The sequence below is a fragment of the Nicotiana tomentosiformis genome, chromosome 8, assembly GCF_000390325.3.
Source record: "Nicotiana tomentosiformis chromosome 8, ASM39032v3, whole genome shotgun sequence".
In the NCBI taxonomy this organism is placed as follows: Eukaryota; Viridiplantae; Streptophyta; class Magnoliopsida; order Solanales; family Solanaceae; genus Nicotiana; species Nicotiana tomentosiformis.
The window spans coordinates 6,635,043-6,654,652 of record NC_090819.1 but is presented as its reverse complement, the minus strand read 5'-3'; the positions used below and the strand labels follow the sequence as shown (position 1 = coordinate 6,654,652).

At 34.4% G+C, this 19,610-nt stretch overlaps 3 protein-coding genes across 10 annotated transcripts; all 3 read right to left on the bottom strand.

The window, feature by feature from the left end:
• Nucleotides 1–975: 975 nt before the first annotated feature.
• LOC104105238 (COBRA-like protein 10) lies at nt 976–4,880 on the bottom strand. 2 transcript variants are annotated; one of them, XM_009613491.4, is made up of 3 exons: nt 3,996–4,880; nt 1,829–3,271; nt 976–1,323 (listed from the first exon to the last, which is right to left on the bottom strand). In XM_009613491.4, exons 1-2 carry the CDS (start codon nt 4,594–4,596, stop codon nt 1,848–1,850), a joined length of 2,025 nt encoding a protein of 674 aa, XP_009611786.1. In that variant the 5' UTR covers nt 4,597–4,880; the 3' UTR covers nt 976–1,323; nt 1,829–1,847. The 2 variants fall into 2 exon arrangements, with proteins under 2 accessions (XP_009611786.1, XP_009611785.1); XM_009613490.4 differs by having other exon boundaries at nt 976–1,332; nt 3,996–4,879.
• Nucleotides 4,881–6,083: 1,203 nt separating this feature from the next.
• On the bottom strand, nt 6,084–12,437 carry LOC104105240 (DDRGK domain-containing protein 1). 7 transcript variants are annotated; one of them, XR_001971032.3, is made up of 11 exons: nt 12,291–12,437; nt 11,835–11,981; nt 10,953–11,058; nt 10,230–10,336; nt 8,049–8,150; nt 7,815–7,976; nt 7,336–7,392; nt 7,028–7,064; nt 6,688–6,922; nt 6,493–6,577; nt 6,084–6,385 (listed from the first exon to the last, which is right to left on the bottom strand). XR_001971032.3 is itself a non-coding variant. In XM_009613495.4 (10 exons), the coding sequence occupies exons 2-9, from the start codon at nt 11,952–11,954 to the stop codon at nt 6,717–6,719; spliced, it is 897 nt and encodes a 298-aa protein (XP_009611790.1). In that variant the 5' UTR covers nt 11,955–11,981; nt 12,291–12,437; the 3' UTR covers nt 6,084–6,577; nt 6,688–6,716. The 7 variants fall into 7 exon arrangements, 4 of the variants coding, with proteins under 4 accessions (XP_009611790.1, XP_009611792.1, XP_009611789.1 ...); XR_001971033.3 differs by having other exon boundaries at nt 6,706–6,922; XR_004509391.2 differs by having other exon boundaries at nt 6,493–6,922.
• A 2,122-nt stretch (nt 12,438–14,559) lies between these two features.
• On the bottom strand, nt 14,560–18,017 carry LOC104105241 (protein translation factor SUI1 homolog). Its single transcript, XM_009613498.4, has 5 exons — nt 17,880–18,017; nt 15,826–15,925; nt 15,412–15,617; nt 15,256–15,309; nt 14,560–14,844 (listed from the first exon to the last, which is right to left on the bottom strand). Exons 2-5 carry the CDS (start codon nt 15,860–15,862, stop codon nt 14,800–14,802), a joined length of 342 nt encoding a protein of 113 aa, XP_009611793.1. The 5' UTR covers nt 15,863–15,925; nt 17,880–18,017; the 3' UTR covers nt 14,560–14,799.
• Between the last annotated feature and the right edge of the window lie 1,593 nt (nt 18,018–19,610).

Sequence of the window (19,610 nt, the reverse complement as noted above, 5' to 3'; positions counted from 1 at the left end):
CTTTATTCAAATCTAGCTACAGTGTTTTAAAGAACTATAATTATAGGGTTTTAAATGTGAAAGAGTTTTTTAGTTATATAGAATAGTTTTTTTTTTGCCAGAGGCAAAGTAGTATTTAAATAATTAGAAAAGATAACAAAAGTTCCTAACATGATTGCATATGATCATTAACCGAATTAAGTACGATAACATGATTAAAAAAAAGATAAATTTTTATTTTTAATTTAAATTTGAATTTTAAAACTTTATCTATAAATTCAAAATTATCTTTTAATTCAATATATATATATATATATATATATATATATTATTTGTGTTTGACTAACATAGTCAAATATAGAATAAAGTTATCATATACTATTGACATTTATTAGCTTGCCACTTGGCTTAGCCAGAATGCCAATTACATATGGTAACTTTATTCCTTTAATATATATATATATATATATTCGAATTTTAAAACTTTATTTATAAATTCAAAATTATCTTTTAATTCAAATTCAGTCACTTGGCTTAGCCAGAATGCCAATTATATATGGTAACTTTATTCCTTTAATATATATATATATATATATGTGTGTGTGTGTGTGTGTGTGTGTGTGTGTGTGTTTAATTGTCCATGTTGCGTAATTTTTATATAAATTAAAATTATAATGGAATATAAAGCCCCAAAATATTAGAATTTCTCATATTGTTCAAATAAGGAAAGATTTAATATTTACTGTTGAATTTAAACTTCTAAATATCAGGAAGAGAATTAAATGATTATTTTGTTCAGTGTGAACTCTATTTTAAAGGGGTAAAATAGGCGAACGATATTTCGCTAAGGATTTTCATGCTTTTAATATAGTATAGATATAGATATATATAGATAATATTTTTAGAATAAAATTCATTCCTTCAAAAGGTGCTCTATATCAATTACCTTGGGTCGTTTAATAGAAATCATGATAATCAATCATTTCAAGAAGAGTATTTAAGCAGAAATATGTATTGAAATATATAGTACTCCTTGTCTTGATACTGCTTAAGAACAAGAATATAATCTAAACTCTATATTCCATTTTTATGTACTTCCTATTGAAGAACATAAAAAGTTTTCAACAATATCCAACTCTCACCAACATACTCCACTACACAAGAAAAAAAGGGTCAAATATTCATTTTGTGGGTAAGTTTAATTATGATACATCAATCAAACAAAGTACATGCATTTTCTGTCCCAACTTTGTTACAGTCTTCTAAATTGCAAATCAGGCCTAATTTGTCTCTTTTCTTGATCCACTTCTCTTCTTTACACTCCCAACTTCATGTCCATTTGACCTATAAAATCTTGAAACAGAAAAACCCTGTAATAAATAAGCACTGACCAAAAACAACATAATAAAAGTTTAAGTTATACACGCACAAAAAACAGCCCCGTGCACTAAGCTCCCGCTATATGCGGGGTCCGGATAAGAGCCGGACCACAAGGGTCCATTGTACGCAGCCTTACCCTGCATTTATGCAAGAGGCTGTTTCCACGGCTTAAACCCGTGACCTCCTGGTCACATGACAGCAATTTTACCAGTTACACCAAGGCTCCCTTTCTTAAGTTATACACACCGTATGTAAAGAATTTTTTACGCTATTAGGTCATTTGTAGAATATCTACAGTTAAGCCTCATTTTCAATCTTGAAAATAAGCAGGTACTTGTTACAACAAGTAAAGATGACCTGATGGTGTAAAAAATCCTTACTTTTAACGATGTATATAACGTAAACTCTATAGTAAAAACCAACAAATATTGTACAATTTTAGTTTTGTTAAAAGAAAATGTGACTATACCAGCTTGTAGGGATAGGAATCAGTGTAATTGATCTGTCAACAGAAGAAAAGTGAGGAGAGCAAGCAAAACTGCAGACAACAAGCCAACTTGGGATTTGAATGCTGCATTTCTTTTGGGAAAATCAGTTGGAAGTGCACATTCTTCACCATTGAAGAATATTTTAGCAGGGAATCCATCTCCTGAAGGAATGTTAATATTTGGTGTATGTTTTTTCAAGAATGAAATCACAGATTGTTGTTTTCCAGGCACTCTTGGATCTTTATCAGGATTAGTTCCATTCACTTCTCCAACTAAATAGTTCAATCCAGGCAAACCTTGCATGAAAATCGTGTCGTTACGTTGAGGTAACTTAGTACCATTGAAAGAGTAAACATTTTCATATCCCTCAGCAATGTTTTTCTTCATTTGAATGGCCGTAAACCAGTCCTCAAACGCGCCGTTTCCCCAGTTAAAGAGAGTTACTCGAGCTGTCCATCCGCTCTTGTAATCACTATCAACATGCCAATTTACGCTCACCCCACAATTATCAGGACAAGGGAGTTTCTTAGGAAATGGACCGAAATGTTTGATCGCGTTCCAGGCTTCCGCCATTTCTTCCCTGTCTTCGAAAGGGACAAGAAGTGCTTGTGGAGGGAGAAGCAATGGCTTTCTATTCGCGTCACATTTAGACGTCTGTTGACAGCCGCAAGCGCAAGTGTTGCAGGGGATAACAGAATCAGCATAATAAGCTGAGAATGAAACACAACATTTGTTTTCTTTTGGCTTTGGACGCGTAATATTGCAAGTAATTTGCCAACTAGCCACAGCAGTAGAAGTCATGCCCGTTCCACTAGGATCAGGGAATCCTGTTGGATCTACTCTAACAGGAGGGCCACATTTATAAGACGGATTAACCGTACCTTCAATTTTCCAATTCTGAGGCGGATACAGGGCGGTTCTGTTCATATCAGGAGGAAGTTTAAAGACTTCAAGCTGAAAAATAGATCTTGCCTTAGTCTCATTCATAGTAGGTGGCAAAAGTGTGCCATTTCTGCAACAATAAGGTAACTTGCCAAGTTTGTAATCATTTTCCTTTTCGGGTGGCAAATCCGAGATGAGTGGCTTCTTTTGACAATTCAGGACAGTTGTGAAGTCGAAATCCTTGTAATATTGTCCCTGAGGCCCGTAAATGCATTCAGAAGGGTCTTTTTTATGAGTGTATGCGCCTTTCATGCTATAAATGAACTCGTTTCGCATCCATTCCCAAGTCAAGTTCCAATGATCAAGACGGCCTAAGGGATTGAGGTTGTCGATGGTGACTTGAGCTTGGTACTTGTTCTCATACGCGGATAGAACGTCGTATGTGAACGAGAGGTCTCCATATTGGCGAGGCATGAACTTGAGAGTAGTATTCTTGGGCTTGAATTTGGGGTCCCTCTTGCAGCAAGCATGCATATAAGTTTCTGCATATTTTGCAAACAGATAAATTAAACACTTTCAGCAGTATGATCTATCCTTTAAATTCTAATACTATAAAGTTTTCTGATCAGATACAAAAGCAGACACATTGTATCAGTCCATGTAGCTTGAATCCTTCAAAAATGTTGCAGCGTCCATGTCTGGTCCTCCAAAAGTGCATTATTTTTGGAAGATCCGACACATACTCGAAGGCATTTTTCGAGGATCCGAGCAAATATTCATCATACTCATGAAGAACAAAATTTTAATGCAGATAGACTTTAAACATAGAAAACAATCAATTATTCATGATAATTCCTTATTAGTTAGAGTCGGCTATATATGCATATTTTATATCCTTGTTGTGAAGAGATATAATAGTTACTTTTATTTTCTTAGTTTCTTTCAAAAAGAACAACAATTTTCTATAGTTGAAAACTGAATAAGATTAAACTTCCTAATCTCTCCATAATTATATGCGGGGGCGGATTCAGGATTTGAATTCTATGGGTTCAACCTTTAAAATATTTAGTATTGAACCTATTATATTTTAAAATTATGGCTTCATATCTACTATTTGTTCTTATTTTAGATAATTTTTACTCATAAATTTATGTTTCGCCTACTCTGGATCCACCCTGATCGCATGCTCTTAAAAAGTAGTCGGCATGTTTAGGCTCGTGTCAAATCAAATATCTGTCATATAAAATTGTGAAAATATATACGTACTGAAGCGCTTAGGAGCAGGACACTTATATCCATCATTAAGAAGCTTAATTGTCTTAGGCATTGGAGTTGCTTTTGGCGAAACACCAAATTGCGTCCCCTTAATCTTCACTTGCGCCGCCATCTGATTAAAATCTCCGGCCGTATCAATCGCCGTCTTCAAATCCGACTGCGGAAAACCTGCCAATACTGTGCCGTTTTTCCCAACTTTGATCGGAAATCCGTCGCCTTCAACCGCTACAGCTCCGTCAGTTGACACTAAAAGCTCGTTATGCTGAAACCCAACGTGAACTTTCCAAGATTTCAGCTCGTAAAGTCCCGTATTAATAACAGTTAACATGGAGTTAAATGCCCATGCTTGTGCTGATACGTTTTTTACGAACGGGTATTCTCTTTCGCGGCTGTCGAATGTATATGAAACGAATATGCCGTCGCAGTTCTCTTGCTCCGGCGGTGGTGCGGCCGGGACAGACGACTCGTCGCCGCCGCCGTAGTCTTGAGCTTTAGATATTTGAATGTTATAACATAACAAGATTAGTGTAAAGCAAGAGATGGCGGCAGCATTTTTCCATGGTATTTTCATTCCTTCACTTCTTACAATCATTTGAAGGAATTAATAATGTTTTTTGTTTTTTTAAAAGGAAATGGACAATGTTGGTTGTTTTTGTTTTTTGATTTTGTTGTTGTTCTTGTTTTGTTAAGATGTATCTTTGTTCAAATTTTTGGCTTTCAGCAAAGAAAGCAGAGGAGGAGGAGGGAGGCGGCAGGGGAAGAGGAAGGACGATTTGTTGATGCCGCGTGAAAACGCACACGGCAATCATCAATCAACTACGTCTCAATTCCAAATTAGTTAATTAATGTCGATTACCAAAAAAAAATGAACGACGTAGGAGTAAGAGAAACCATGCATCAGACAGTTAAAACTGCCTTGTAGTAATAATAGACAGAAAATTGTAAGACTTATTCAACTTCAATGCTATTCCTCTAGTTTTCCCCGATTTTTACGGACGGGACACAGGATTCTAACATTTACTATGTTTGCTAAATGAACCTTTCTAGATGGTTAAAAAAGCAGATATTACAAAAAAAAATCTTTTTTCTGCTTTTTAACATTTTTAGGACCATAGGGAAAAAAGAAAAAGAAAAAAAAAAAATAATGTGGCATGGAACATTTCTTTAACATCTTACTCCGTTTCAATTTATGTGAACTCATTTGACTGGGTACGGAGTTTAAGAAAAAAGGAAAGACTTTTGAACTTGTGCTGTAAAATGAGGTACATGTATTTTATTTGGCTATAAATCATTACATAAAAGTAAATTATTTCCAAATATGAAAATAAGTCATTCTTTTTGGCACGGACTAAAAAAAAATGTCCACACAAATTAAAACAGAGGGAGTAATAATTAACTTCTTGTTTACATGGAGGAGTTAGATTGCAAATTTTAGCTTAATTGGCATGGCAAATTGTCTATTTCAATGACGGTGGTCGGATGGAAAGAGGAACATAAAATTGGAAATTACTTTTTGAGTTATATTTATTTTTAAAAACACTAATATTGTTATTTAAGGGGCTCAAGCAAGAGAAAAATACTACCCCTAGCAACTTTCAACCCCTCTTTCGTCCAATGCTTTCATAAACATGCACAAAGAGTCTGAACCATTACAGGATCTACACTTCCAAAGTTACAGCATAAGAAGTTCAGTGGTTTTCTTTGGTTTCCTTCGACTTAACCATCCGATATTTGACACTGACTTACCCGATTAATCCGGATTCACGCCAGATAGGCTCACTAAGGTGTAAAAGCAAACTTCCAGTTAAAGCTGGAGGAATCCCAATCATCTCACCACACCCCTTAGTAGGTTCGGTGGTCTTTAACTCAATAGAGTTGATATAATTCTGTAACAACTCGAACATGCATTTCCAATTTCCTTTTTCTAAAGTTTCTGGAGTTCGAATTAAAACTCATCATATCCAAAGAAATCTACACTATATAAGAGCGGACATTTCCTCATTTCAAGCCCGGTTCTTGAAAACCACTATTATTTGTCAATACCCAACCAGAAACCATAAATTCAATAAACTCTAAATGTATCAGCAAAATAAGAACTCTTCATGTAATGCCTTTGGTTTCTACATTAGTCTAATTGGACAAAATACAGATGAATTAGTCCTGCTGCCTATAAGAGTTATGAGTAAACCTTCAACATGGTATTGACAGCTAAGAGGATTTTCAGGCAAGGCTAATCTACCTGATAAATCAGTAAGAGAGACACAAGCTGCCTCAGAAAGTAAGCGAGAAAACAACACCGGGTCTCTAAAATTGTAGACATAGTTCCAAGACATGTTTGATTTGCTACTATAGGACAAATTGTTCTTCAAAACTTAGCCAGCCTGGGAGGAAATTGCCAAAGAAGTCCTTTTAGTAAACTAATTATCTACTTATATACATCCATAGGAGTAGCCACAGCAATATACTCGCAAACAGGAGGAGGTTATACCCCGCCAATGACAGCTTTCTGAGCAGCAAATTTTCAGGAAGTGTCTTGGAATCCTCAAGTTCGGAATTTATTAACCACCATTTACCTGGAATTGAAGAGACAGAAAAGGGAGAAAGGAAGGAGAAAGATATGTATCTAAATTAGGGTAAAGCATATCAATTTTTTCACATTAGACTTCCATAGAATTACACGTACAAGTTCATGAAGACGTACTCGCATTAAGATCAGGCAACAGTGGCCTCCTCGATGCTGCCTATATCCTCAACCAACTCTACTTTTGGTTCCAAGTCAATGAATTGATTAGACTTGCTAGCTAGGTGTGAGATACTGACCCTACCTTCACGTCTAATATAGTCAGCTACAGCTTTCATTTCTTCTAGTGAAATGTATATGTATTTCCCTCTATCATCCATGACACCAGAGAGTCTCCCTGATGAAATCACATCAAAATGTTTGGTTGTTTAGGAACAAGAATTCATGGCTTCTTGAAAGCACAAAATCTAACCAAAATTTTAAGAAATAAAAAGGAGAATACCCATTTCTTCCAGAGAGTTGATCCGATTGATACACTCCTGCATAAAAAAGTAAGCAGTAATGGGCAGTAAAAGGGAAATTCAAGAAATGCATATAGCTAAAATGAAAACATTATATATCCCTATTTATGTTAGGAAGATGAGCAACTTTACTCTACAACTTAACTAAGCAAAAGAAGATCACATAACCTAGCTTCCTTGGATCTTCCTTTTTAGAGGACCAAACTGACAAGCACTATTCTTCACAGGGAAAAAAAAGGCGATATGGTGACCAACACCCAGAAATTGGTATAATGACAAAGGTGTTTACCTGAGTCCTTAACTTGAATTCTGCAGCAAGATCTTCCAATGGCACACATTTGTGTTTCTGCGACAGTAAATAAGAAGATTTGATGTACTCATGTCAATGATTTTCACCAAACTGCAAATTATGTGTCTTGAAACTGGTTTCAGATACATGCTATAGCCATACATTGAAATACAAGCTTAAGTTGTGTTGCACGGACTCTCCAAAATGCTGCCGCACTCGTGTCGGATCCTCCAAAAATACACTACTTTCGGAGGATCCGACACGTACCCGGAGACATTTTCGGAGAGTCCGAGCAACATAAAGCTTAAGTAGTCTGCGTAGTGTCAAAAGATTCTAGTGCAAAATAGAGAAAAACTTACTTATCAAGAAAGAAAAGATCCCACCACATCCAAAAGGCAAAAGAAAAAGATGAGGAAAAATGCAGATATAGTATATGAATCTTTGGTTAGTCATTGGTCAACTGGCATGAATAAAATTACCTTAATGTATTCCACAAAATCAAAAAGCAGACCCTGGCTTCCATCCTGTATTTCATTTTCAGTTGTTCCTTCAGCATCAACTGAAATTTCGCCTCTCCATTTTTCAAACTCCAATGCAGCAGCTTCTTCTTCTTTGGCCTGTCGAGCCTTAGCTTCTTCTTCCTACACAGATTATTCCAGTTTTCTCAAAAGAGTCCTGCAACACATCAAGTGATTCCACAAACACATACTCACCAGTGCACGCTCTTTAGCTTCACGCTCCTCCTCCTTCCTCCTCCTGATGTCATCATAGCGACTTTGCTTTGTCTGTTTCGATTCCCGAGAAGCTTCTTCAGCCTATATAGTCAATGAGAAGAATCATAACCAATACTGATTTTCAATTTCTAAAAATTGCATGAGGCAATAGAAATGCACATTTCTCAGAAGAAACCAGTGTTGTTTCAACAGCTTTATTCAGTTCCGAGTTTAAAAGACTAGCCATGTGCAGTATAACTTAAGATGGTATTCATGACTCTTGGAGGGGGGTTTAATTCTAAGGTGACACACTGCAAAATGTGTTAACCCATGCCATTCTTCTGCTTTTCATCAGCAAGATGTGATTTCACCAACCATTAGGTGAAAGGCAAGCAACCAGGTGCAGACTGAACTTTTAACCATCACATAAATTGAATGAGACCAAAGAGATTCAGTTCCATTTATCAATTAAGTATACTACTGTTCCATTTCCATCTTTTTTCAACCATTTAGAATTTCTAACTATTCTTCATAGTTGCATCCAGGACCTGCCTAAATTGAGTTCATAAAATGCTTTATGTTATGTTGGAAAACCTTGCACTCTTTCTTTTTCTCTTTAATAACTGAGAAATCCTCGAGGATCAGTGGCGCACAATTCGAGTTAAAACTAGGCAGATAACAAGCCCCCCCCCCCCCCCCAAAAAAAAAAACCGTTCTCCACTTTACCTGCCTTTTGTCTGTGTAATACGCCTAATCCACACATCACTTGTTGCGCTCTTACTACTAGACCAAAGCCCTAGGAGAAAACCTAACACTCTTTCTTTTCTATCATTTTGAGATGAAGGGTTTATTTTCGGTTTTACTTATCGATTCAGGCTGAATCCTGAAGGTTAAGGGTTTATTTTCGGTTTTACTTATCGATTCAGGCTGAATCCTGAAGGTAGTTAGTAACAACCGATCAAGATGCTATCATTGCCTAAAGATGTTCAGCATACAATGTTGTAGTTAGCAGTATTTATAACAAAAAAGGACGCAAAGAACTCATATCCTATGCAAACCAGCATTCCTAGTTCTCTTTAACCAAGGAACTAGCCAAAACCAAAAGAGAATTCTGAAATTAATTTTGCATTATTAAAAACAAAAGGTCCTCCAACAATCAGGGGACAAACACCTAATAATTGACAAACTAAAGAGGAAACAAGAATAAGAAACTAAATCCTAATATAATTTCAGAATCAATAAATCGCTTGTTCCTTCATTGCTCAGTTTCAGCAGACATTAACATGTTTTTATCACTTTTTGGACTGCATTGGTCTATGCCATGCAATGTCAGAGAGGCCTTTGTGAGCTGGAGCTCATAGAAAGTTGGGAAGTCCATCAAAAGGATCTGGACTTTCATTCTTGCTTGTATTTTGTGGTACATATGGGCAGAATGGAATAAAAGATGCTTTGATGGCATTTCAACTGCCAACCATACACTCACGGCCAGATGTTTGGTTAATCTTTTTTGTTGGGTTAACCAAACCCCTGTATTTAGTCTTGACATGGAATTTATCAGCTCCTTAGCTCTATGATAGGGTTTTTTGTCATTTTTGGGCTGATAACTTCTCTCTTATGTAATCTATGCATCTTCTTGATGCTTTTGTCAATAATATTCCACTTACTGCAGTAAAAAAAATCCTAATATAACTAGATTGCTTTGCAGACCTATTATAGCAAAATAGGGTGCTAGATGAACATTACTTTTTTACCTCCTCTATTCCCATGTGAACTCTCCTTGGGTCGACAAAAATTTGTCCCAAGTTTTGGCCTCCCATGATTATTAGGTGTCTATATAATTTATTCCGGCCTCAATTAAGAAAATAAACTAGAGAAAAACTAAAGGTTTGATAAGCATAGAAATGTCATTAAACACTTGTATGCTCATACTATACATTGCTGACATATTTCTGATAATAGCTAATCCCATCGTTTGGACATTTTTCTATCCTATGCTTGATATATGTTGCAATAATTACAATCAGTACACCCCCTCTCAAAGGGGAGCATACGAATCACAAGCATCAAGCTTGTTACTAACAAATTGTACTTGTTAAGATTATGAGAATTTTGCTATGTAATAAAGTTCAGAACGATTAACTTTTGCAAGGATGTAGGCAAATGCTTAAAAGTTTGAGGTACCTGTCTTTGTGCTTCCCGCTCTTGACGTTTCTTTTCCTTTTTCTTTGATGATTTTGCAGTATAATATCCATCTCCAGCAGCTTCATCATCACTGTCATCACCCAGATCTGCAGATATTTGAAAATTAAAAAAAAAAAAAAAAATAAACATGAATCAGTCACCAAGTAGCATCAACTTGACCAAGTGCACCTAAAGCATGGGCGCAGCAGTTAGGAGACAATAATCAGGAAGAACTAGGCCACCTAAAGGTCATTAAGATAAATACATCTTAGTAACAAGGAAAAGTAACAATAATCATGTCCTTGTCCACGAATGGTAGCCCTTTACTTCTCGTTCGACTCATTAATTTACATATGAAGTTACCACAATGGGGATGAACATAAGGCAACAAACTTATAGCCAATCCAATAAGCCGCAGCTATTTAGGCTCATGTTCAATGAATGGAAGTGACTCCTCCTGTAGTCTTATCTTGCATTCTACTTTGAAAAAGGGGCTCAAAGGTGAGAAACAGTTGCCTATTTCTTTTTACCTTTCAACTTGAAAGTTGAAACCATATGAACATGATAATTACTAGAAAAACATCACATAAAAAAGTGATACTTTATCTTTAGATTTTAAAAATATAAACAAGCTAAACAGATATGGAAAAAATATATAAATAGACATTACCAGAAGAAAATTAATCAAACGGTTCCTATAAAGCAAGAGATCTAGCAGAATACCATCTATAGTGGCTGCAGCCGAAGATGTGCTAGCAGCTGAAGAAGCTGGTCTTCGACGCATTCGACGCGTAGCAGTGGCTCTTATTACAGCTTCCCTCTGCTCAACCTGATATTTAGCCAGTAATGATTTCAGTTCTTGCTAAATTTGCAGCATGTGTTAATTTCTTATTTCTCTAAATTCGATGACGCTTGAACAACACCGAGGCACCTTTTACAAGTCCCTCATGTAGTGTCACCTTAATGAGTGTATTATGCTGACATCTAAATGTCTATTAGTCCCTCCGTCCCGATTTATATGACACTTTCCCCATTTCAGGATATCCCAATTCCCAAGATGTTCAACATAATTCCATCTCTTTACGACTTTCACACTTTCAAGAATTCAAAAACTGTTCAAATTTTATACAACAACAACATACCCAGTATTATCCCACATTGTGGGGTCTGGGGAGGGTAATGTGTAAGCAGACCTTACCTCTACCTTTTGAGGTGTTCAAATTTTATACATGATGTGATATTTTGTTTATCAAACTAACTTATAACCATTAATCTAATTGTTTCTCCCACTGTCATCAATATATTCATTTAACATCTTAAACTCATATCCAGTCAAATATTTTTATATGAAATGGGACAAGGACAATTGATTATCTGCTTATACCAAAATTTTAGTCCTAAGATCAGTTCATAATATTCTCAAACCCTGACAACAGTGTCATACCCACCCGCAGATCACGCTTTAGTTAGGAAGGTCAAAGAATCAATCCCCTCTCCCCGTCACTTTGTACCAGAGAACTTACAAGTATAATCCTCTTAATCCCCAAGTTTGTAACAGAAGACAAGAAGCAAGAAAATAGCGACCAAAAGGAAAAGCAAGTCAACCTGAGCTTCATCTTCATGTTCTCCCGAAGACTCAGAATTTTGGCGGCGCTTCCACAGATAAAGCGGAACTAATGCTAGAACCAGAAGCATCGACAGAATCGCCACCAACATGTCCTCCATTTTTCAATACTTAGTGCAGTATCCTGTCTATTAATGCAATACACAAGGCATGATAAGTGAGCTACGAGAAAAAACATGTTCTCCATTATGAGTTTAAGTTTGCACTGAAATCAAATCAAACTTACAACGAAGACTAAAAATTAGATTTCAATCTATTTACGCAGAGGAAAAGTACTGCAACCGAATTACAGTCGTATTCGACACATTAACGTGATTAACAATGGGATTAGGGTTTATGTAGTAAGAGCAATGGAAAAGGGGATATAGGAGAGAGAGAGAGAGAGAGAGAGAGAGAGAGAGAGAGAGAGAGGAGGATGAGGAGGAGAGGGAACCTACCTGAGAAAGGGATCGCCGGCGGTCACCGGAGAAAGAGACGGAAAAAAGCAATTCTGTAGACGATCGTCAGACGGTGGATGAACCGAAATGATGAATAAGATCTCGGGTCCAATTTGAAGTTCATTTTTTATCAGAATGTGGTGGCTCTCCTTTATATTTTTAATCGCTCTCAAAAATAACAATAGACAAAATATATTTTTTTTTTATATAAGTATTATTATACACATATAATATATATTTTATATAACTTTTGCTAACAAATATAATTAGATTTGACTGCCAAACAATTTTGTATTTTACCCCTCTTTTTTCTAAAGGTCATTCTTGGGAAATTACATTTGTTTTTACATAATTTAATCCCCACGCTTGTTAATATATAATTTTTATTTCACATTCTATCCAGCATAAAAAAAAATCCATAACTTAATACATATATTGTATTTGTTAACATCGTCAACTAACGTTGCATTAGTTATGACTTATGCGGCATTTCTTTTTCTCCTTTAACAACAAATCAAGCACTTTATTATCTTATGCGAGATTTATGATATTTTCAGTACCACAACCAAATGACCCTTAAGCTATATATCTTCACAATATAAAGAATATTTTCTTATTTTATTTTTAATTATTTTTTACTTATAATCTTGTCAACATTATTAATTTATTCGTGCCGTATGTTCCTTTTTAAGTATTTATAGTTAGACTTTAGGTAATCTAACAGTAAATTGAATGAAAGACTTCAAGAGAAAGCATCTTTGAGAATGGATGTAAGCAGGGTCGGAGCTATAGGCGGTTTCGGGCGAATTCAGAGATTTTTTCCGGATCCTGTATTTGTGCTGAAATATTTTCATTAGGTATATAGATAAATCACGCTGAATCCAGTAACAAATAGGGTTTGGTTCAGTGGCAAAGGTTTTGGGTTCCAGGGAAAATGCATGGGTTCGACTCCCTTTGAAAGCAGCGCGTTTTTCTGTTACTTTTTCTTTAAAAAACAAAAACCTAAACTAAGAATTAAAACAAAGAAAATTCCAAAAGTCAAAAAGAAACATTTAAGTTCCAAACTTTCGTTTTTTTTACTTTTTCTTTGAAAATCTAACTAACTAAGAAATAAAAACTAGTTTTAGGTCACAATCTTATCTTAAAATTTAGAATTCATACACTTTAAATCTTAACTTCGTCTCTGAATTCAAGTGTACCTTCCGAGAAATCCAATAAATGTAGGATGATACAAAATAATTTAGAATGACCCTTATGTGCAATACACACAAATCGAGAAATACTCTATATTTTTAAAATAAAACATCTAGAAAAAACGTGTGGACGTAAATATGATACATACAAAACGAAAACGAACAACAGAATTCGATTCTTTCTCTCCTTATGGTCAAATGTCACTTAGCTCGTAGTACGTACAAAAATCATTCACCATTTGCCTCGCTAGGACATGCTGCATTAAGGTGACAAATTTACTTTAATAGCTTGTTTGGCCTTCTAAAATCTGCTTATTTTTAGAAGTATTTTTTTTAAAATTACTTTTCAAAAAAGTATTTTTTATGAGAATCAATTTGTGTTTGACTATTTAATTTAAAAATATTTTTTAAGCAATAATTAATGTTTGACCAAACTTTTAAAAATTATTCTAAGTATATTTTTTTCAAAATTATTTCTCAAAAATATGTTTTTGAAGAGAAGCTACATTTTTCTGCTTCTCAAAATTTGTTTCTGTTCCTCCTCAAAATCACTTTTTTTTTCTTCTAAAAACTTGGCCAAACACCTCAATTTTTTGCCAAAAACACTTTTGGGGATAAAAAAAAGAATTTTAGCCCAAAAAAAAACTTGGCCAGACAGGTTATCAATTTTACATCTGACAAGATCAAACTAAAGTGTGATTGATGTAGTAAGTGCAGTATTAATCATAACACAATGAATCGTCTGTTGTTTACCATCAAAGAATAGAATCCTTCACCCTTATTAAGGAGATAAATTTCCAACTTTAGGAATGAAAAAAAATCTTATTAGCGAGAAATTATCTCCTCTTTAATGGGCCACATATGATAAATTAATCGGAACACTAATGTAAATACCCAATACACCAATCATGCGTTTTTCTCCTCGTAAGACTAGACTGAGAGAAATGAACAAATATTATGAAATAAAAACAAACAAATCGTACCTCATCTGTAAAAAGAACCCCACGGAACTCTACACTAAATCTGGTAAGGATGCACAAAAACACAAAGCATACATAACAACAACAACTGAAAGATGATAAAGCCATTAATTGTATTCGCATGCACAATGTTTGTGCTGGAAAATATAACAGAATCCATAACTACGAGGCAGAAAGTCGAGGGGAAACACAGCATTTATATCAAACCAGCAGAAAACCAACACTAGCAATTTTTGATTAAAACACACTAGGAAACTTTATTATCACTAAGTTTGGATAGCATTTCCTGCACTGGCACAACAAATATGATAACTGCACGATGAGTGATGATGGCAATCAGAAACCATGAATTTTGATGTGCTCTTTCTTCACGATTTCAGCCTGTTTCCAAATGTTAAAGGAGAAGAAATTAGCAATGATAAAACATTAAAACTACATCCACCAAAACTAAATATCACAACACAACAGTTCAGTCAAGCTTAAAGAACTTAGTTCTCTACAATTCCCTTGTTGCTTGTTTTCTCTATTCTGGGAGAGATTTTCAGCAAATAATACCAACAAAAATAGCACATGACTAAAAGAGAATTATGTCGTTAATGGAACTAAATAGCCGCTCACTACAGTTGAAAATTTAAGGAAGAACTAACTATGCTGAATCAGTACAATGATAGAAAGAGTTTTTGATATTGATAGTGAATTCAAGGATAACGTATTTAGCACACATCTTCATGATGGCAGCATATACTTAAAATGAACAAGAGAGAGTTATTGGCTGACGTAAAGAGCAATCACCTGGACAAGAAATGCAGAAACGTTCTTCCTCTGATCACCCTGGAGTTGAATAACCTTCAAAAACAATAATCACCAGCATATTAGTCACAACACTCAAAAATGACCATGATGTTGTAAGACATTTAACAGACAGATAACAATCTCCCTAACACAAACCTGGCCTAGTTCTGGATCCTGGACAACAGTACCATTGCAGCAAAACTCTTTTTTTAGGTCCTTCAGTATTTTATTGTAGCTGAATTCTTTCTTCAACCCTTGAACAGTTGTCAGGCTTTTCCGACCATTCCTTTGCTGTATGCGAATGTGTACATAATCTTTTGACCCAGCTCCAGAATTGTCAGCATTTGCCTCAGCAAAGGGATCTAAAGATGAAATCAAAGCAACCATATAGCTCAATTATATATCGTAAATAACCAGCAAGATAATTTTTTTCATGTGCCCTTCACATCTAATCCATCAAAATACAACATAAAATAAATTGCCCGTTGCAAGCTTCTAAAAGAAAATGAAACAGAATTAGAAGTATGATAGAAACACCAAAAATAATGTTATATCAAACGAGTTGCATACCAAAAGCAGTGGGAACTTGGAGGTCGAGCTCAGACATGAAACTTTTCAGAGAATGGAAGACAACAAGCGCGCTGAAATCACAAAACTTGGATGCTCAGACCTGGGTAGAGAAAAAGTTCATCAATTATACAATGAGAAATCATAAGCAAATATGTCATTCATAAATTATATCAGCACATGCCAACATGAATATCGAAAGCATCTACCTAAACAAACTTGCAGTATGCGAAGATAGATTATCTCATCTGATGTGTAATGATCACAAGTGACACAGGACTTAAAATACAACCAAACTTGCACTCATATAGCTGGATAGAATAGAAGCAAAAGGGAAAAAATTGGTAATAACTAGAATAAAAGTCAGAAGACATAGTTCTGGAAACAGAAAGATGAAGAAAACCCATGGCACAAATACCAAAAACCCGTACAGAGAAGAAAGATGAATCCTTTATTACTAACAGGTCTGGGAAAGCCATCTCACACCAAGATTTCATGACGAATACAACAATCAAAGCCATGAAACCACATCAAGTAAAAACATTGAGCTAATAGAACAATCCAAAAGAAGAGATTGTTATTTAAAATATACAGATTATATAAATAAATAAAAAGATGAATTCTTCATTATAAACAAATCTGGAAAAACTGTCAACCACTAAGATTCATGACAGAGACAAACATATCAGGCATGAAACGACGTCGAATAACCAAAAAATGGCTCACTAAACCAACCGAACTAATGAAATTCCCGACAAGTTACCAGCTCTTCAAAGAAAAATCCGATTTTTAAAAGGTTTCACAGCAAAAATAACATTGCAAGGCATGGAAATAACCAAAATCAGGCAAACAAATGAAACGCCAAAACAAAAGATCTATAAACTATAAAGCCATAGAAATTGAAGAACAGTAAAGAAAGATTGTGACAAGATAATAATTATTCAAAGAAAAATCTGGTTTTTATAAGCTTTCATGATTAAAGTAACAATCAAAGGCATGAAACCACATCAGATAACCAAACTTAGGCTAACAAATTAACCCAAATCAAAAAACAAGCTAAGTGATAGAACAAAAAGCTGTAGACTAAATTCCCCAACAGGGTAACAGTTCTTCAGAGGAACAATCTGATTCTTATAACATTTCACAAGGCAACAATCGAAGGCATGAAAACGGTTGAGCAAAAAAGACCCAAAACACAATACTAAGCTATACAAATATAATAACTGTTAAATAATTTTCCCAAAGAGATACCAGTTTCAAATAAAAATCTGATCTTTATCACAAGTAAAAACAAAAGATTAGTTAGGTGATAAATCCAATAACTATAGAGTAAAACTCCCAAAAAAAATCCATACTTTCTATTTTCTAAGCTATATAAATAGAGTAACTGTTATATAAAATACCGAAAAATGGAGTACATGTTTTCAAATAAAGATCAAATTTTTATCACATGTAAAAACTAGAGAGACAATTTAATTCAGCGGCCAAAAAAGAACCCAAAACACCATATTTGCTAAGCCATATTATTCGAGTAACTGTTCAATGAAATTCCCAACAAGATTCCAGTTCCAAAATAAAAATCTAATTTTTATCACATGTAAAAGCAAGAATAGCCCAAAACACCTTATTTGCTAATCTATGCAAATCAAGTAACTTCAAAATAAAATACTCAGAAAACGAGGAGTACAAATTTTCAGATAAAAATCTGATTTTTATCACATGTAAAAGCTAGATACAGTTTAATTCGGCGGACAAAGAAAAACCCAAAGCACTATACTTGTTAAGCCATATAAATCGAATAACTGTAACATAAAATTCCCAAAAAGATACCAACTATCACATAAAAATCTGAATTTTATCACATGAAAAACGAGAATAACCCATAACACAATATTTGCTAAGCTATATAAACCGTATAACTGTTAAATAAAACTCCCAAAAAGATAGCAACTTCCAAATAAAAATCTGATTTTTATCACATGTAAAATCTGGAGACAGGTTAATTCAGCGGATCTGAAGATTATAAAGATTACCAAGAATTGGGAATTAGAGATTACCTGATCCGAAAACTAGGGTTTGGAGAGATTCGGATAAGTCTGAGCAAATAGAGTGCACGTAGAATAGTTGATTACAATGGGAAAAGTAAGATATAAAGACTCTCGGGTTTTGGGCTGTGTCGGTTAAGGACGAAAAATACTTAGGCCTCGTTTATTTTTATTTTTATTATTAATGGAGTTATAAATTTGAAAAACCCAAAGGAAAAAATATGCCGGAATTATAATTTAGCAATTATTTATACAATGGTAAATGGTAATGATAAAATTATGGTTGTGGTGAGATGAATAAAATTCAAGAGTTCTGAAATTCGAGCTATCGATACGAAAAAAATTATAATGAGGAATAATGATTCCTCCTTTGATGGGCATTAGGCGGACATGAATTCAAAATTAGTCGAATTTCAATGTGGCCGAGTGAAAATAAAATATATTTTACAAAAGTTGTTAGAATTATTAGAATTGTTACGGGAGAATTTATAATGAAAATTTTGTTATGCAGAAAATTACTTGATTTATGTTATTTAAATATATTAACGTTGCCACCAAAAGCTCTAATCAGAGGCGGATTTACCTTAGTTCAAGCGGTGACACCGCTTAGACGAAAATTTTACTAAATAAGTATTTATAATAAAAATCTAACAGAAAAAAGAAATAATTTAATAAAGTGACACAGCACGACAACAAGAGACATGTAGCAACTGGTTAGGCGCTTTGTTTTTCTTGACTATGTACTAGTTCGAATCTATAACAATTTGTATAATCCAATGAATGGTGAGTGTTTGTGTGATTACTTGTTGTTCTATATATAATAAAGGTATTTAGTATTATTTTTAATGAGGTTATATTAAATATATTTTAAAAAATAAAAATTTATATTTAATAAGATACTTGAGTTGTGTTCTATAAAATAATTCGAATTATATTTTTTTTTAATATGATGTTATAGTGAATTATTATTTATTTACTATTTAAAATTCTGACACCGCTTATAAAAAACCATGCGTACGCCGCTGACTCTAATTAGTTATGAATCTTAGTAGGCATTTATACATAAAAATTATAATTTTTGAAAGAAGAAAGTAGTATTTGGAGTTAAGTTGGAAAATGGTATTTGAAATTTGAAATTATGTGTGGACATGCATTTCACTTGAAAATATGTTGTTTTTTTGTGAGTGAAAAAAAATCTGATAATTTTGAAAAAGTAGTCAAAATCACTTTTTGATTTTTAAAAAACTCATTTTCGGAAAATTTCAAAAAACTTGCAAATTTCATGAACAAACATATTTTTGAATTTTTTTTTGAAAAAAAGGAGAAAAAATTTATGGACAAACGGGGCCTTAAGATAGATTATGTCTTTGTTATGCAGCCGATCAAATGCTCCATTGTTACGCAAAAATTATTATTTTCTCATGACTAATCAAATACTATATAATTTAATATAAAATTTTATGGCGGAATTAACTAGTTGCAATTAGAGGTATGGAGGCAGACCCTGGAATCTAAAGGTTTCAAGTTGAGAGGACCAAGACATAATACTTGGAGTAAAAGTTCAGTGGCGAGGCTCAAGGAGGGGAAGGGAAGGTATGGCTGGAATCGCAGGTCATCCCTAGGAGAGACAGTTTTAAGTACCTTGGATCTTTTATTCAAAGAGGGCGGGGAGATTGATGAAGATGTCACACATCGTATTGGGGCAGGATGGATGAAATGAAGACTAGCTTCCGGTGTTTTGTG

What these genes read in the sequence shown, in the direction of transcription:
- LOC104105238 (XM_009613491.4), bottom strand. Translation starts at nt 4,596, where the DNA reads ATGATTGTAAGAAGTGAAGGAATGAAAATACCATGGAAAAATGCTGCC. An exon ending in TCCTGCTCCTAAGCGCTTCA is followed by an intron (nt 3,272 to 3,995) that starts GTACGTATATAT and finishes CAAAATATGCAG; the next exon opens with AAACTTATATGCATGCTTGC.
- LOC104105241 (XM_009613498.4), bottom strand. Translation starts at nt 15,862, where the DNA reads ATGTCTGAGCTCGACCTCCAAGTTCCCACTGCTTTTG. An exon ending in CCAAGTTCCCACTGCTTTTG is followed by an intron (nt 15,618 to 15,825) that starts GTATGCAACTCG and finishes TTTCATCTTTAG; the next exon opens with ATCCCTTTGCTGAGGCAAAT. An exon ending in AGGATCCAGAACTAGGCCAG is followed by an intron (nt 15,310 to 15,411) that starts GTTTGTGTTAGG and finishes TTGTTTTTGAAG; the next exon opens with GTTATTCAACTCCAGGGTGA.
- LOC104105240 (XM_033658443.2), bottom strand. Translation starts at nt 11,954, where the DNA reads ATGGAGGACATGTTGGTGGCGATTCTGTCGATGCTTCTGGTTCTAGCA. An exon ending in ATTTTGTGGAATACATTAAG is followed by an intron (nt 7,393 to 7,814) that starts GTAATTTTATTC and finishes TTACTGTCGCAG; the next exon opens with AAACACAAATGTGTGCCATT. An exon ending in AATTCAAGTTAAGGACTCAG is followed by an intron (nt 7,065 to 7,335) that starts GTAAACACCTTT and finishes TTTTTTATGCAG; the next exon opens with GAGTGTATCAATCGGATCAA.